This window comes from Homalodisca vitripennis, chromosome 4, assembly GCF_021130785.1.
Source record: "Homalodisca vitripennis isolate AUS2020 chromosome 4, UT_GWSS_2.1, whole genome shotgun sequence".
Classification (NCBI taxonomy): domain Eukaryota; kingdom Metazoa; phylum Arthropoda; class Insecta; order Hemiptera; family Cicadellidae; genus Homalodisca; species Homalodisca vitripennis.
Genome location: NC_060210.1, coordinates 47,831,369 through 47,851,504, shown reverse-complemented (window position 1 = coordinate 47,851,504; position 20,136 = coordinate 47,831,369). Strand labels below are relative to the sequence as shown.

The 20,136-nt window shown below is 30.4% G+C and overlaps 1 protein-coding gene across 1 annotated transcript; it reads left to right on the top strand.

Annotated features, from left to right (window-relative positions):
* Positions 1-10,225: 10,225 nt before the first annotated feature.
* On the top strand, positions 10,226-16,381 carry LOC124359292 (procathepsin L-like). Its single transcript, XM_046811914.1, has 7 exons — positions 10,226-10,288; positions 10,972-11,073; positions 11,447-11,599; positions 13,368-13,550; positions 14,355-14,546; positions 15,821-15,986; positions 16,090-16,381. The coding sequence occupies exons 1-7, from the start codon at positions 10,286-10,288 to the stop codon at positions 16,293-16,295; spliced, it is 1,005 nt and encodes a 334-aa protein (XP_046667870.1). The 5' UTR covers positions 10,226-10,285; the 3' UTR covers positions 16,296-16,381.
* The last annotated feature ends 3,755 nt before the right edge of the window (positions 16,382-20,136 follow it).

Here is a 20,136-nt window from a genome sequence, read left to right as displayed (position 1 = left end):
GCTTAGTAAGCGTTTAACCATTTGGTGCGCTGTGCCAGGAAAGGGTATAGTGGGACCATAATTTTTTGAAGGCAACAATGGAGAGACTCTTACTGTAAATCAGTATTGATATAGGGCCATTATTAATCGTTTTGTGAGACCTCAGGCGATATTTTGTCGTGCAGGAAACCTGCCGCTAAATTCACAGTGGTTCTAGCAAGATGGCGCAACCAGTCCCACTGCCGTTAATAACATTGCTTTCCTTCAACAAACCTTTAGCAATCATATCATCTCCCTTAGAACAATTTTTCTTACCCAGTCACTCCTCCGATTTTACAACACCGGACCCCTACGTATTGGGAATATTGGAAGAAAACATTTTCCGCGAGGACCCACTCTCTACCATCGTTCAACTCAAAGAAACAAATAACCATGTGTATTAGGAGAATGGAAAACCCCCTATTCATAAAAGTTATGAAATCTACAAGAACGGTACGAGTGTTACCTGAATCTGAACGGATGACCCCCGAACATTGAACATTGTAATACCCGAGGTTAACCGATTTTGCTTCCTTTGACTTTTATTTATTGGTAAAATCTATATGTAGTGTTACTGTGCTTACCATAGTAAAGTATTACCATTAATTTATTTACCGTTTATTTTGCATAATACTGTATTAAAGAGAAGAAAATATTGTTTAAATTCGTTTTAATTCTACATGAGGATATTTCCCGCGCATACACTCTAATTAATAAAACCCACGCGGTTGATTCGTGCATGCACTCCTAAATTGCGAAACGTGATTGATTACTTTATTCGTTATATGGAAAACATACAGGTCAGATGGATATGCAGATACGTATAATATTGAATAAAAATACATTTACCAAGTTTATTACCACGCTTCTGGTAAACTATGTGTAAAATTGATTTTCGATAATTTTGTTTCTTGTTATATCGATTAAAGCTTTTTAATTCAACATTTTAAGAACCCCTATGCACTTATGTTTAATGTCTGTGTAATATAGTGTGTATCAAAATGAATGACCTGATTTTAAAACTCAATATCTATTGCTAAAAATGTACTACAAAAATAATATTTATTGCAAAATACTCACAAAATCTTAAATTTTTAGTTATGTTATTACAAATGTTCTATATGTCCACCAGCAGCCGCACGAACAACATCCAGACGATAGCTAAATTCCTCATAAACCTTACACGACGTATCTGCGTTCACAGACCTTATTGCGACAGTTATTCTGTTCTTTAGTTCTTCAATGTCATGAGCTAGAGGGGGAACAAACAATTTTTCCTTCACATATCTCCACAAGAAAAAGTCGCATGGGGAGATATTCAATACGTATAATATTGAATAAAAATACATTTACCAAGTTTATTACCACGCTTCTGATAAACTATGTGTTCAATTGATTGTCGATCATTTACACGATAAACACGGATCGTAATTTTGCTTCGTACAAGTTGATGGTAAGGACCCTTGAAGTCATTTCACCCATAAAATGATTTTTATGATAGAGGGCACAAGTTGTCCTGACCAGTCTAGCCCATAACAGATTTGTGACGCTTGGATCTCAATATGCAAGATACATGCAAGTACATGCAAGATACATATCAGTCTGGTGATCTTGGAGGCCAAGAATGAAGGGCATTGTCTCGAGGTCCCGTGCGCCCTATCCAGCGGTGGGGCAGAGTGTTGTTGAGAAGCTGCCGAAAATTGTTGTGCCAGTGAGGCGGAGCTCCATCCTGTTGGAAAATGAACCTAAAACTTTTTGCGCTGCCATTTGTGACTGGATCGTCGTATTCTGATGCGGTAGGCGGCGTTTCACTCTACTAACCAATGGTTTCACTGATTAGTATTTATAAAAAATAACAAAAAAATTTAATTAAAAAATTAAGTGGTAAGTTAACTATTTCACCAACAATGAATAATGGTAGAACTTAATTAATTCATAAACATTAAGACGACGAATTCATTTTAGTTTTATTTTTTGTGTTATAAATTTATGACATAATTTGCTAATTAAAAAAAAGTCAGTGAAAACACATCAAAACGCCACCTACCGCATCAGAACACGACGATCCAGTCAGAAATGGCAGCGCATAATGTACTTCACAATGTGTACCTAAAACAACCCGCCATTTCTGATTGGATAAACCTTTTGAGATGCGGTTTGTAACATTCAACTCTACTAAGTGAGCTCTTTCAAATGAGGTATCACTCGACCCATGCTTTAATTTAAGATTTCCATGTTTTCCTCTGTGGGCCGTCCCCCCATTGTTGGCATGTCATGGTAATAGCAAGGAAAAATAGTTTACATAGCCATATGACACTGTGCAAAGTTTATAGATGTTATCTGCTATGGTTTGTAAAATATTAAGCCGTACCTAGACTTTTCAAACACCTTGTATAACGTAAATTAACAATAATTAATAGTAACTTAATAATATTAAATTTATAGTATAAATTAGTAACCAAATGAGAATTATCCATAGTTTAAATATGCTGTAAATCATAATTTTTTAATGGAAAGCACTTTAAGTATCCATTACTATTTATTATTCTGAACATTGGTCTCCAGTATACACTTCCTAGCGGCGATCTTATGCAATCGCCCACGACGTGTGTTGCAATATATGAATATTTAATAGAATCTTAGCACTTCATAAATGTGGTCTTAAATTTCCCTGGTCAATTGAAGTTAACGTTCCGATGGAGTCATTATTATAATTGTCAATATGTTAATATTAACAATAAGTCCTTAGAGCAATAACTATTAATATAGAGAAATGTATGCTTGTGAACACGGATCGTAATTTTGCTTCGTACAAGTTGATGGTAAGGACCCTTAAAGTCATTTCACCCATAAAATGATTTTTATGATAGAGGGCACAAGTTGTCCTGACCAGTCTAGCCCATAACAGATCTGTGATGCTTGGATCTCAATATCCTGATACCCCGGATACCCTATAACGTGCTTGATATACGATAATACTTCTAGTACTAATGCACTGAGATGGGAAGATTTCCAGGAACAAAGATATCTTCCAATTATTATTGATGTACATATCAGTACATCTGTAAAGTTGAAAACACTTAATTTATAGTATTATACCATAATGTTACAGAAATATGTTACATGGTGTATAAAATATTGATTAAAAAACCTTGAACTGAACAAATAACTTTCTATTACCTAATTTATGTATACTATGTACACAAAAACACGATAAATGTTTGCTGTTAAATTTAATAGCATATTTGTGTTAAATATATGCAATGCAAAATGTTAGTTGATCACAATTATGCTTGAGAACACTTAAAATTTAAGCATAATATGTATATAATGCTTAATATGTATATATGTGTATAATATAGGTTGAAGAAAACTGTTAGTATTAGTTATTTGATTATAAATATAGTAATAGGATGGCTGATAGCATGTGATAATCTATGGCAAGAGATAACTGTCAGGAGTGATTGTGACCTGGCCAGATTGTGACGTTTAGGGATTGATTACTGTACTGATCATTGCGCTGTAATGTTATATGCAATTCCACAATATATTTCGGAAACAAACATTTCAAATACAAGAACATCTTAAATACCATTAAGATTGTAATCATAATAAATGGCTAAGTGACTTATTTCCTACTTACTAAGGATTTATTATGTCAAAACCCCTTAAAAACGTAATTCACACTTCTTGACATATTGAAGTAAGGTCCTCAGATATTAAATAAATCTTTCGAGCGTTTTGATTTGCCTTCGACAAATGAAAAAATATATACTTCTGTAATTGCCTTTATTACCAAAGACAACGTCTAACGACATGCATAGGAATATTTTGGTTCATCGTCCGTTATCCTTGAAAAATTATGATGATAAAAACTAAGAATAGATTCTTTTCATGACATTCCCAATGTATAACTGAAGGGTTCATAAGTTCATAAGATTCATGTATAGGACGGTACATCCAATCCAAAATAGTTAGTTGGTGTTCTATATAAAGGTGTGAGTATGTGCTCCAGAATAGGTGTAATTTTCAAGAAGAGCTGGAGTTTCTAAATAAAATGAATAAATATGTGATCTGGAAGTAGAGCACAATCAAAGACCTATCATTCTATATAAATGTCTACAGTCATTTGTTACCTGGCCCAATCAATAAATATTTGGTGCTGATATGGTTAACATACGAGTACATAAATTAAAACAAATAAATCTGATTGCAACACAATTCACAGCGCCATGAGACTTTCATACATTTGAACACATTGATAGACGCAAATAGTGCATTAGAATGTTTCTTTGATAGTTTGGTCTTGTTTTTAATGGGTATGTATATATTACCGGCCAAAAGGAAATCTATTGGTGGGTTATTTTTTCAAGGGGTTTGTCATTAGTCATAATTCGATGAATACTATACCTCTCATTGTCCAGAATGTGTCTAGTGGTACGCTGATTGTTATGTTTTTAGCAAAGATTGATAAAGTGTCTTGCAACATGCTCATCATTCTACCGAGCTTATATCGTTGGGTTTTCATTAGCAATAAAGCATAGAAATGTAATTACAGTAGTTCAATTTATGCCACAAGTCTTAGTAATGATAACAAGACTTAGTTTAACGACTTTGAAGTGTGTATTACCTAACAACTTTACTAGATATCCAAGCCTCTGAAAGCGGAGCAAAGTAACGTTTATAGTTAAAACAGAAGTGTAATAAACATGTGGGTAGCCTGTCTTCCATTGCCATAGTTTATATGGAGGATTTATAAAATCATCAAGCCTACCTAAATTATTGAGAGAAATGTATGAAACCTACAAATTACACAGAGCCACTCTGGTAGGCTAGAATACTCTGTCATTAATAAAGAATATATCATTGTATCTTGCAGGATATTGTACTCCATTATGATGAAATATTTGGTGAGGATCTGTCTTGAGTCTTCAGAATCTTCTAACAGTCTGATAGAAACTCGCAGGAACAACTGGTGCCTATCAAGATGTTCGTCTTTTCACAACCATACGTACAAGCATATTAACTCTTCACTTTAAAAGCTTAAGTCCAGTTACGTTGGTCGTAAGCTTCTCCAACTTTTAGGATTTTTTTTAATAACCAGTATAATTGAAATAACCTAAGTCGCTAATGAATGTTAACGGATAATTATTTTAAATTGTCATAGAGTTTTCCTAAGCAAAAATTAAACTACTTTTGTAATGAAATTAATAAAATCAATAACTTTCCCTGTAGAGTTATGGTATATACAGTTAAAGATTAAATAGTAGCTTTGAAACCAAACAAATCAATAAATTATATTTCATATTCATAATCAATATATAAGTACAAAGTAAATCAATATATAATTTTACGTGTTATGTAAATAATAAATAAATAAATATGTAAAGGAACTTGTTGTTTAAATTATAATTGGTTTTATAATGTACAATATTTATTGTATTTCCAATTCCTTAAGATTTAATAAAATGCTATAATATACTATTTTAAAGCGCTTTATATTACTATACACTAAAGGCTCTAATAAAATCATTTTTTGCCGAAATATAGTAAAAAGGTTTAGTCCATAAATTATATTTACGGCTTTCTTAAGTTTTATGTGCTATTCTTATTTTAAATAATAAAAAAATTAAACCCCAAATTAACTTAATATTACTTTAATTATCATGGTGTTGACAGAATACACAGCATGAAAGATGTAAAATAAACAATAAAATAAGGAATAAAAAGGTTGAGTGGACCTGTTTGAGTAAAAGAACCTCTTACAACTAACTTTGATACAATAAAAAGGTAATGGTTACTTCTAATTTTTACAGAAAATCACTTCTAACACGCTAATACCCTGCAGTGATTGTTAAGTAATCTCGTCACGCAACAAACCTCAACCGCAAAAACGACAAAAAAATACGGTGAAATGCGGCGCCCATTGATTGAGATCTTCTTCTTCCATTCTCTCGTCGGATAGACCGTAGCAAGTGACCTGATTGTTTGTGACCATAACAGTTAAAACTGACAGATTGCACTACATTCACATCTGGATTGTTTTATCACCATAGTTGTAACTGAGTAAATAACTATCGGCTCGTGGTTACTCACTTTAAACATTCTGTAAGCAAACTTTAAAAAATATATACGAATTAAAATACTTTTTCACATTATATTTTTTAATTGTAAATTTATTCATATTTATTTGGTATAGTATAATTTATATATTTTATTGTAAAATAGTACATGGTATAATACCTTAGTGCAAGTTTTATTATCCTTCCGATACCTATAGGATAGGTATGATAAAAGATTCCGTGAAATACTCCTTATTTTTCCTTGGATAGTTTTAGCCTTGGAAGAGGATTAACCATTATGACCAAATCCAATATAATGGTTTCCATTTAAGTGATACCCATCATAGATGCAGTGTTTACAACACTATAGGTTTTAGTGTATCGGGGGAAAAAAGATTGAACATTCTTTTGAGCGTCCGAAAATGGAAAATAGAAAGGAGTTGATGCTTGGCCGGGTACTTGTCTTGGAATTGGCAAGCTTTATTGATTTGACCATTCTTACTGGAAGCTTCAATAGCTTTCATTGCATGTTGCTTCCAGACTTTTTATGGGCTTTGGCCATTTGCTTAGATCGAATTTGTTAATAAAAGCTTGTAACATCCCTCAGTGCCATTTTTATTCCACCTTTGATAGTTATTAATTCAAAGAGTTGCACTTGTGTGTAGTGTTGAGTTCACACATGCCACCAGCTGTACATGCAAAGGAAAGCGAAGTTATTGTTGCATGAGGAAGGTGATTCCACTGGGAAACCAGAAAAGGCACATACCACCCAGATAGTACCTGTATGATCGGGTTGCAGTGGATATTTCAGATGGCCCTCCCGTATCCTCAATGGCTCCGAGTTTATATCCACAGGTAACATGTCTTAGATTAGAGATGGGTCACATTATATTACAAAGTTTGATAATCAATTATAAAGTTATTATTAAAGAATACGAAGACATATTTTGGTAAGAAAACAGAAAAACTGACCGATGGTTACGAACAAATATTGATTTTATAATAACAGATTCAGGACATAAAAAAGAAAAGTTCTCAAAGAGCGGATATCTTAAAATTAATACCGTTTTTTAGTTTTAAAATGGCCAGTTCTTGCAGTTAGTCTGTAGGGATAACACTAGAAATATGAATCCACTTAGATGAGTGAAATCAGGAACATCAAAAAGAGGATCCAGATATTTGTATACATATTACGAGCAAAAAGAACCATATAAAGAAGTTCCCAGGCGTTCTTGGTTGCGAGTCATATGATGTCCGAGGATGAAGGAGATCAACATCCTATTTATCATACAATCTCCGTATAATCTTAACTTTGATCGAATATAAAAACAAATGTTTAAATTTCCTTCTACTAAACTTGAGAGTAATTTTACTGTTAAATCGTTTTGCCTGCTAGTGAGTCAACTTTAGCGTTATTATCTTACGATATTTGCTAATTTATGTTTTTTCCAGTGTCCTTAAACATGGAAAGATGAAGTATTATTAAACCGGAAATTTTAATGTTGACTAACTTACAAGAAATAACTGTAACTAAAACTATGAAATCGCATGTAAAAAATGGTGTGATCCACACGCAAGTTGTATTTATTAGGTATATCGTACATCAATACAATTCACATTTTAATCCAAAGTTGAAATCAATTCACATTGTCAAAGTTATCCCAATCAAGTGTTTGTATAGATTTTTCCATTAAGAATGGGAGAGTAAAGTGACTAATCAAGCAATCTTGAAGTACTTCCCGTTATATTCAATTGAAAATCAAGGTTACGTGATTTTTAAACTACATATTGTTCAGACACAAGGTGAACTAAATTATCAGTAAATGTGGGAGTAACTTCTTCAAATAATAATTACTTTTCGAGTATCGTGTGAAGTATTTTTTGTTTTACTTTAGATTACATTCTAAAATGAACAATAGCGTGAAACAATACTTTACTGATTGTACCTTTTTTAGGTAACCAAACGTGTTATAAACAAAACACTTTAATTTCCCACAATTATTGAATGCACTTCTGTTTCTTTCATATTGAAATATATTATAAAGAGAACGTTTTAAACTAAATTTGAGACAGAATGATGTGTCTGGAATAATGGACAGTAAAAGAATGAAAAAACAGTGTAATTCTTTGTCTTATAAAACATCTTCAACACGTTAAACATTAGAAATTGCAAAGTGAAAACATTTAAAAACGATATAGTTAATTACATTTTCCAGAAGGACGAAAAACCCTAAAAGATATTTCAAAAATATCAAATGAATTAAAGCATTGCTCTAAGCATATCTATTACTTGTTATTAGGTGACATGGGTAGGAATGTACTTACATAATTTTATATGAAACTAATTAAATCTTTACGAGTGCTTACGAGATCTAAGCTTGAATATCTGTCAAAAAGCTCAGGCTCATGTTCTATGATCTGACAAGGATAGTAAATAAGAAATCTTCCATGGCCTGGACATTTTTTGGGCAGAACTGACGAGAAAAATAACATCCCTTGAGTTAGTACCTAAATAAAAGATCACGTAAGCATTCATAATGGTAAAACTTTATACATTTTATATCATAATAAATAGCAGACAGGCACAGATCGTTACTACTTGAACGTTATCCCACAATTTTAATTATTATTTATGGTTAATTTTGTAATTTCCGCACCACTAATAGCATGAAACGTAATTAAAAAGGTTTCAATTTAATATTTTTCAATATCAAACAAAATATAAGTTGTCTCCTAATTGAAATAGTATAAAGGGATAGAGAGAAACACACTGTTTGATTCGTTTTAGGTTTTGAAAAAATGTAATATTTTGGCCGAGCATTCGTAAACAAAATTTTTGCTCATACTGTTGTTATTGAACAACAAAATATCATGAGATAATATCAAGACAATAATGATTTTTGGCAACTCTCCGGTATGCTGGATAAAATCACGGAGGAACCATAAAAAAGACTTGTCATAGTAGCTGATGATTTCAACGCCTGGTCTATGGACGCGGACCTACGAGTACGTTCGAGCAACCACAGTCGTGCAATTGAGGACAGCAGTATGGAGCTAGTGGTTACTCTGGACAATAGTACAACAAAAATCTATACATTTAGTTAGAATTTTTACGATTAAAACCGTAGAGTTAAGGGAGATTATAATCTGTATATAAGAATTATCTTTCTTCTACTAGACACGTTTTGTATTACTTTAAAACACTTTATTCGTGTGACCTTTTATATTGCTACAATGTTTAATCACAACTATGATAAAATATGAAGAAATAACAGTTTTTTAATTACCTTAAATTACTGTCATAATATTTTAAAATTAAGGAATCTCACAATCCTTCGTTTAATTGTCTTTTAAAGTAAAACAGGTATACCATATCTTCAGCCATTTCTATAGAATTTTAATAATTAGTTGTCATAACTGCAAAGTGTAACTGGTATACTTAAGTAAGAGGTAATGTTTACTCATATACCCAGGTGGACACTGAAGTTAAAATTGTCAGTGTATGTGATTCCCTGTAAATGGAGTGGTGGGCACAAGAGAACTAGTGGAAATATTTTATTTGTCTATAGTAAACGGTGTCAAGTCTTTCAATAAAAGCCGATACACATAAGTTATTACACGAAACTGGCTGTATTAAAAACCTAAAGTAGCATCTTTAAATGGAGAGTATTATTAAATTTCATTTTACAATACTTAATAACCGCTATAATACTACAGTAATCACTGGGATACAATGCTTTCTCATACATTAAAAAAAATACAATTTATTCTCAAGAAATTTCAGAGTCTAAATGCAATATAAATTCTGCTATAAATTTATTTGTTTTATCACACTTTTTCTCGTGATTCACAAAGGCTTGACATTTTTAAACAAATTTGTATTAAGGTTGTGTATGTAATATTCGTTTTGTGTAATTACAACGTTTTGTATAAATTGTAATGTTAAGTTTAATAATTCTAATGTTAACGTACATAAATATAGATCATGCATGATTGGGAAATTCCGAAGTACTCTTTTTTCAGTAAATATATGAAAATCAATTTGTTCCACACGGTATATAATAATGGGAGGAAATTGTCCAAGATAAACCCATCAAGTGATAATACATTGACAATATTAAGTACTCGTCCTCTTGACAAAGCGTATAAAATCTGGTAAGATTAGTCTACGAGTTCAGTAAGGAAATCTGGCTAGATAGGTTTCAATGGTAAGTGTAAGAAAGATCTAATTATATTTCGAACACGTACTACGTTAATTTAATTCATTTAATGAATTTAAATTTAATTGAGTGTTCTCAATTAAGATAATTAGATTTTATTTTTAATTATGCAGTTTTTATTTTGTAGAATTGTTTATAAGAGGACATTAAAGAAAAAGAAATGTTTATAACTATTTCTAACAACAACATAAAGTTTTACTACATGAAATAACTCATATTCTATAAATGATTTATTAGTGCAACAAGATTTGGTTGGAAAATGGAATGTTTTGTATGGAATGTTAATTTGTAACATGTTTAGAGTGCAAAAGGAAATTTAAATAATAACCTTACCTAAAGTTTATTAATATTTATTTTTTCCCAAAAATGATACAACTAAACATATAATAAATATTTTACTGACTATGCCATGCTTGTACATTAGCATGATATTCTCGATATATGATGATACAGAAAACGTTGCAAAATACGGCAAGCACTGTTCACACATATTGACCTCTCCACCTGTTGGCACGCTTTATAAGAATAGGGCACAGAAACAAAGTACTCGAAATGATTCCTTTCATGATTAATATTGCTGTCGGTTTAAAGTATAAGTACATCATTTTAAAATATTCCCATTTGATCGTTTTCGTACATACATATATGATGTAGAATGATCAATGTTCCAGATGGCTATGAAGATTCTCGTTCTGTTATCGCTGGCGATTGTGGTGCTTACACATCCTCTAGAAGTGTCTGAGGATGAGCTTACTCAGTGGCAATTATTTAAGGTACAAATTGCCTATTATAAAAAATGTATTGTAAAAAGTGGTTATTGTGTATAACTGTAGTTGAAATATTTTTCAAATTTTAGTTGGGTTGCGTTTTGACACATGATATACTCAAAATAATAATATAAATTATTACTTTACTTCATTTATACAATTATAGAAAATAAATCAACTAAATTATTGCACTGCATTAAACTTTCTCTCATACTTTTTCTTATATTAGCTTCAATCAAACCTGCATAATTTCTTATATAATACATAAAATAAAGTAATCAAGAATTTACTTTTAGTGCTATAAATTACTCATAGATATTAAGCTCTAAATAATACAACTTTTAGATAATCATTATATGTATAAATAATACTATTTTAGGTGCAGCACAATAAGAATTTTGTATCTAATGATGAAGAGGAAATGCGAAAGGGTATTTTCTTGAGTAATCTACGATTTGTCCGGGAACACAATGCCAAGTACAAGAGAGGAGAGGAAACATACGAAGTGGAAATCAACATTTTTGCTGATATGGTAAGCAAATATATCTAAGAATATAAAGATTTTTTAATAATTTGTTTTACATCCTATTATCTTATTTAGTTACTGACTAAGACAACTTTGGTTATTAAAAAATAAATGAAGATAACACATACATAGGATTTTTTTAATGTAAAAAATACTGGCAATATAAAAATGTATTAAATTTTGCTAGGGTTTTTGAGATGTGTCAATAAAAGGACATTTTGGATTTAAAACAAACTCACAGTTATCAAAACTTCAAGATCAGTATTGAAAGTGTTTAAAATTTAAATACATTTTTCCGTTCTGGTCAAATAAGTGTAGTTTTATTTTTATATCTTCGCCGATCAAATAATGTTAGGAATTATCCCAGTTTAATTATGAATACTTTTGGGTCTATTAAACTATTGTATAATCTCCCTGACATAATTGTGACATATATACAATTTTAGAAAATTTATAACAAGTCCTAGTAGAGACTTTGTAGTCTAACAATATTTTGAGCTTGTCAAAGGACAAGAGCTAATCAACGTAAATATTGTGTAGTGGTAACGTTTAAATAGTGGAGGACGTTTGAATTTCGTGCATGATATCATTTCAAAAAAGTTAAGCTTAAAAATAAGAAATGTCTGTAACATTCATCTCATTTATTCGTAAGGTGTTAGGATAACGTGTTTTAGTTTCATAAAAGCCTATTGTTATATTTATTATTAATAAATAGAAGTATAGGTAAATTTTATAAAAGTAAACATGCAAAAAGATTTTTACCACGAATTTTCTTTTTACAAGTTTTAGTTATCACAATTTTAAAATGGATTTTACACTAATGAAGAAGTTTTATTCCAACTTAACATTGGTTTTAGTCATATAATATTTATATAATATATATATTATTTATTAGGGTTAATAGTACGTAAAACCATGTGCCTTTGGATAGGTTGTATGTAAAATTTAAAATCGATATAGTTCATTTTATTATATAGATGTCCTGCAGACAAATACACAGATACACAATCGCGCAAAAAATTAATATGTACATTCCCCCGACAGCAGGAAATGTTGGATTGATATCCACCATCATAGAAATTATTGTTTTCTAGGTAGAAATGGAGTTTCATTACAAATTTCAAAGTGCATAGATGAAATCTGTATCGAGATATCTTGCCAAAGATACATTCCGTAGATTAGGTTTAAGAGCAAAGTTCAAACAATAACAGTTCCGTTAAGCCAACTAGTGTAGTACAACGCAGGATTGCACTCGAGTGAAATATCACCAACTATAAACATTAATTTAAGTTTACTATATCTTCTTTTTACTTTATAAATAGAATTTTACAGTTTTAAACTCTTATGTGATTCCACACAATTTGTTTATAAATGTATCTATTTCGCTATATTCCCGTTTCAAACAATTCCTAAATGCTTATGTAAATGCCTAGGTGTGACAGGCACTATCCTTGATCACATCATGAATAATTTCTGTATTCATTCTGCTAATATAGAAATTAAGATTCATGCAAAATTTCAAGTGTATATGTTAGTTTTCTAATTATTCTGTAGACAGACAGACAGATAGATAGAAAGAAAGAAAATGGATCAGAAAACATGAGTCTGTAGGTGGAAAGTATCTCACTTAAACAAATTATCAAGTTTTCAATTTAAATTAAGTAATTGTGTTTATTTTAAACATAGGATGATCTATATTGTGTAAAAAAATTTTAAGTAAAATTTGTTCTTAATTCTTAAGAAAATTAAAAAGTTTATTACCTTGTATTTATAGACTCCTGACGAAATACTCTCAAGGAAAGGCTATCGACGACCAGAGGGAGAACCGCGCGGTGGGGAGCCCTTCCAGGAGACGACAGGAGTCGAGTTGCCTAGTAATGTAGACTGGAGGAAGAAGGGTGCAGTAACTCAAGTGAAAGACCAAGGCTTCTGCGGATCATGTTGGGCATTTAGTGCGGTTAGTTTGCCTTAATTTAGAACAGAAATATTCAATAAAAGTTTAATAAGCTTTAACATAACTTACTGGGTTTATTTTATAGCTTTAATCGTTCGTAACAATGACCAATATTTTCCCACGCAAAAATCAGACAGAATTAATGAACAGCACAGGAACAAAATTGTAGTAATTGGAGGAATTTTTTTAATAAAGCAGTTACCATGCTTTCATTCAAAATACAGATCCCATAACGTTAAGGCAAACTATACTTTTATTTTTTTTTCTTGTATTTACTGTATTATGTGTAGAATTTTTAATGCTACCAACATTGCTTGTATAATTCAATTAAAAAGTTCGTATGTAATTTAGTAAAGCTGTATTAGTAAATAATTTGTATTGCTTTTAGTAAGTTATAAACTTGTAGTACTTACAAAGTTTTAGACTAAAATAATTTATTTAGTTACGTATTACCTATGATTTGGAACATCTTGCTGTGATTAAAAGCTATTATGAATATCTTTTAATTGTTAAATATATTAAGTTAAATTGACTTATAATTGTTATTAAATTTCATCATAACAAACATTAGAAGTGATTAACCACAGGTACAATATAATTTTGATAACATTTCGAGTAAAAACAAACATAGAATAAAAATCAATACCTAATATTTTTAAAAAACATTTTACTTTTTAAGAAATATTTTTAATGCCTGGAATGAATTAAGAAACATTTTATCAAGTTGAGTCCTGTACTTTAAAACTAATCAATTTGTATCAAAAATGTAATACGAGTAGTTTATTTATGTTGGTTATGTGTTTACAGACTGGCAGTCTAGAAGGCTTGCACTTTCTGAAGACCAAGAAATTGGTATCGCTGAGTGAACAGAACCTGATTGACTGCTCCAGGAAAGAGGGGAACTTCGGTTGTGAAGGCGGATGGCCGGAGAAGGCTTTTAGCTACGTCAAGATTAACAAGGGCATTGACACAGCGGTATCTTATCCTTACGCAGGCCAGGTTAGATAATTGATATTCAATTTTCTTAAATCGTATTAAAAACCAAATGCATACCAATAAACACTAAAAAATGTTCTTTATAATTGGCGTATTGTGTATTTTTTAGAAGGAAAATTACGAGTTGCAGTCAATCACTTAGTAACACATAAGCCAAGATGATAAACTACATTTTAATCCTAGGATTTAGAACATATCTTAAGTGTTATTTGTGTATGCTTTTTTATTTTTAAGTGCTGGTAGACCACAGTATCTACTGTAACCTGTATATGACACCTCGGTGTGGTATATTAACCGTCTTTATTAGTTATGGTAGCAATACTGTACAGTCAGATGAGAGCTAAAAGCTATTTGTAAATGTCATGTACAAAGTTTTGGGCCAGTCTTTCCTTCTGAGATATATATGCTGTGTGCATTAATCAATTACATTTCACTAACTATGGTTAAATGTTTTATTACTTGGTTAAAACTTTTAATATTTTTTAAAGAATGTAACTTACATAATTATATTATTTCTTCTCACATATTTAAATAAAACTAGTAGGTATAACTGAAATGCAGTTCTAGTAAAAGTTAAAATCAGTTTAATGAAATAATAACTTTACAAAAGGAGAGAAAGAATTGGTTAAATAACCATATATCCCACCATAATTGAAGTAATCGAATTCCCTGAACTTCTTTGTCTATTTAAACACCTCACACAACCACTTAGCAAAATTTTGCTTGTATTTTAATTTATAAACAAAAAGCAATAGTTTATACAATAATTTGAAGGAAATTTCAATTACAAAAAAAAGATATTTCATTAAATGAAATTTTATTTGAGTTGAAATTTGATGTTTGACATGACTCTGCAATCAATGTTAACGTAGGAAAGGGCTTCACGAGGGCGTCAAATTCGCTGATTACTTGTTGGATGGCTGAACCATTTAAGATTGATTAGTCTTGATTATTGGGTAGGTGTTGGGTTGGTTAAAATGCACTTTAATTTTCTTTTGCAGCACTGCTATAAAACTTCTTGCATTTAGTGAAACCTTTTACAAAACACTAAATTCATAAATAGTATAATTGAAGGAAATATTTGTAATTGTCCAGTTTGAGTGTGTTAAATCTAGTAGTGTATGTACAATAATTTGTACATACACATAGACTCAGACTAAAGTATGTATAAAGATGAAGAATAATACTAAATAAAAATGCAATTTAATTGTAATTTTCGTTGGTGTAGTTAATAATTTTAGATTTTACCTATGTTTCAAAATTTATTATGTTTACAGGACGATGACTGCCAATACAATCCCAAGACCGTCGGCGCCACAGACGTAGGCTATGTGAGCCTTCCGAAGGGCAACGAGACGAGCCTTCAAACTGCAGTAGCCACGGTTGGTCCTGTCTCTGTCTGCATTGACGCAAGTCTTAAATCCTTCTCTCTATACAAGCGAGGTAAACTATTTAGTATTTAAAAAGTGTATGAAGTTTAGAAGTTTACTTAAATTTAGTTTGTAAATTATTGGATTTTTACAAATTGTTTGTATTACTTTTACAGGAGTTTATCGCGCAAAGGGATGCTCAAAAGTCGATCTAGACCATGCTGTCTTAGTTGTGGGATACGGAAATGTCAAGAAAGGAGGCGACTATTGGCTAATCAAGAACTCCTGGGGAACAGATTGGGGAATGAAAGGCTACATGATGATGGCCAGGAATCACAACATGTGTGGTATTGCTACTGAAGCGAGCTACCCACTTGTGTGATATTTTCCAATTTTCAACTGCAAAATGTCAACATAAGCTGTATTGATAAATATAACACAAAGAAATAAAATGCAATTTGAATCTTATATTACTTTCTGGTTATACCTTTACCATATTTCTAGGCATTAAAACTTAACTTTTAATTAGATAAAATATGGTTATTTTTGGTTTATATCTCATAAATTTTAACAAAAACTAAACTGCTAAACATTTTTCTAATTCCTACAGATTGTTGAGTCTACGGTCTGTTGTACTCACATGTATACAGATTATCTCTTTTATTCATAAAATATTTATATTACTTTCGGAGTGTTACTGAAGTTTATTACTCTAGGGACAGAACATATTTAATTTATATATTTAGATACAGTAACGTAACCAAGATAGTCTGAACTTGAGATTTAAAATTTTAGATAAGTTTCATTTCTTAATGGTGCATGAAACGCCATGGGATTTGGCTGAGAGTTGGCGAACACATGTATCTTACAGTTCATTACAGTGATTATCAAAGGATAAAAATGTTAAAACGGACTTTGTATAGTAATGAAAAACTTTAACATGTAATATAACACTCCTAACATATATGATGGTAATATTGTTAGATTTATTCTTAGTTTTTAAAAATTCCTTATTTAATATTTTACTATACATCAAATTGAAAGCAACACATTTTTTATAGAATACACTTCTTTATTCAAAGTTTTTAATTACTACTTTAAAAAAATAATACTAAAATAATAATTGTAGTTTTGCCTCATAACAAAATAAATCTTTAAGAATTTAAGGGTAAAATCTTTTTATTATATTTTAAAACAATTAAGAAATAATAATATCCAGTTTTAAAATGGTTAAATTTTAACGGAAGCAAATATTTAAAAATTAAACAATATGATACAAGTTTCATAATATATATGTAAAAGATACAATATAAATTAATGTTCCTTGCTGAAGTTTATTCGTCACAAAAACTCTTGTCGGCAAAGGAGATGTAAAATGCCTTCTCTGTATGATTATTTTCTGTATACGTGTCGGCAGGACATCTAGAAAATAAAAAGTTATATATTTGAAAATTTGTAAGCAACCTCATGAATAATGTCACGCGAAGCATTGTGTGGTGTAATCCTACCTTTCAAATTCGAAAAAATAAATAATATTGTTTAGTATGTCTTAAAACATGTTAATATTAATTTATATATTATTGATATCCTCTGCAGAAACTAAATATGAAAATATTGTATTCACCAACAATATTAAAAATAACATAAGTTCCTTTAAACGCAAATATTCCTTTCTTTATTAAAAATAATATGGCAATTTTCATAAGTAATTTGTATACTTATATAGCCTACACACACATAAATCTTTTAATTAAATAAATAGGCTGTGAAACATCGCATTTAAAACTACTACAATATCTATTTTAACAAATGCTAATATACGTCTCTCCGTAAGTAAGCAAACTGCAATCATAAATACATGCTATTCTGTTAACGACCATTTTGAATAGCATTTAAACTCATTGCAGATGTATGATTCCAAATAAATGGTCAAAAAGTCATTATTTCAATATTGGATGCTGGGAGAAAAATAAATAACGTATTCGTATTACAACTCTCTGTGTATTACACCACATTCGAATTATTTCTTTACCTATTATTACTTAGGCCTACATTTAATAAAAGCAGAGAATTCATAAATAATGTATATAGTATTTTTGTGTCAGTAATAAATACAAGATGAGTTATAATAAAATAAATATAGCTGGCTTGCAAGTTTAAGATTTTATGTCACAAAGTTGAATGCAGGAGGCCCAAAAAATACAATAAATATGTATTAAAAACTACGAGTACATTTAATGACTACTTTAGAACCTATCCCATACGCTATAGTGCTTAAAAGCACATACGCTCTGTGTGGTGCACATCAGTTTGTATCATACGGGGAAAAATTTAAACACAATTTTTACTTAACTGTTATTAATTTACTAGAAGTTACTGGTTTTGGACAAAGTATCAGTATTCTGGTTCCAGTGAATTTGACAAGATCAAGAAAATATCGTAAAATGCAAGTGAATGGTTTAAGGCCGTTTTATATTACTCTCATCTTAGAAATTTTTTGTTGCCATAGTTGATGTTTGGCCTTTTCCCCCGATTATATATACACACAAAAGATGTCTTGGAAGCTTATGTCTCTCATAAAGCATATGCTTTTAAACATTGCAATTTACTTCCAGTCTAAAATATTTCTGCTGTCAGAATTGAGTTTGATTTGTTTTCCTGTTCAAGAGTGCATAAGAAATTCTGAAATACCTACTTCTGTTAAAAACACTGTAAATCTATACTCAAAGTTGGTGTCAAATTGTATTTAATATCTACATCCTAACCGTAAACAAAAACTGCATATTTTTGTATGCAAAAATGTACGTTTAGTTATCGTCTGTTTTAATCTATAATGGGCTAAATTATTGAAATGTTATGGTAAATTATTAGTTGTTTAGCAGTGTGTTGAAATTATGTTCTCTATAATTAGTTTTATAACTTAAGTTTCAACCCTTTAACGAAGTACTAACATATTTATGTAATTTGCAAATATTTTAACACAATTCATATTGAAATAAAGGTGAATTCATTGTAGCTTTTTAACAGAATCAATAAGAGTGATGAGATTCGAATGCTAATTTGGACAAATAAAAGTACAAAGTAATTTTAAAACTTACAATAATTGAATAATACATGTGTTTGAAATCTAAGCATTCCCATTTCTTTCAAAATCGTTTCCGAATTGAGTTATATTATAGTCAATTAATAAAGTACGTTTGGTGGTGAGAGTTTACGAGGTTACAAAATAAGTCTGATTTGAGATTAAGTATGCAAGTACTATACTATTACTAGGAATAGCTGCCGTCTATCGTTATTATATTCGAATAACCACTTCATCAATAACGTTGCTAGTACCTAGTCTCACTTGAATAACGATTATAACGATAAGTTTGCAATGTTATTCACTGTATCTTATTAATTAAAAAAAAGAAAAGTAGTGGTTGTGATTCAAGCATATATATTGAGATCAGTATTCAAATGCAATTATAATTTTATAACAAATTTTTCATCCAATTAAATTAAAATCTCTCTTTTCCAGACAAATACACACAAAAACATATATTAACAGTTATTTTATTGTGTTGTTGGGACACAGAAATTAGTAGCTAAAAACCTTAATAAATGCAGTGTTTGAAGTATATTACTAGATATACTAGTTAATAGCTAATTATATTCTTTAGAAATTCATGGAAATTACCCAGTGACTTTGCAGAATGAAATATCCTAACAACCCTACATAAACACGAAGATATTCGTTTGTACGTGTTTATGTGTTCCAGGTTGTGTATAAAAGTGTTTTTAGTGATGGAACAGTTTTTCTTATCGTTAGACTATTAAGTTTAGGTGAACGTAAATAAATACACAGATGTATTACTATAAAATGGGATATCAATTCAACATTAGTAAAGATATTGTAAAAACTCTACTATAAATAGAAATATATCTTTTGAATCATAATTAAATTATAAATACATAAAAAGCTCATAATAACATATATTGATATAGGGTAAGAGGTACAATTGTTGTCAGGGGTACATAAGTTGGCATCTTTTTATTCTATTTACTATAATAAGAGTGCTTCATACTCTGTGGAGGAAACAGATAGTTCTCGACATTCCCAGATGGATGCAGCACATGTTCTGTCAGTGGAAATCAACACGTGCCTTTTCTGTTGTATGCTATTTAAAAATCTCTAAAAGGTAAGCATTTCACATCTCTTTCCTTATTAGTTAGTTAAGAAA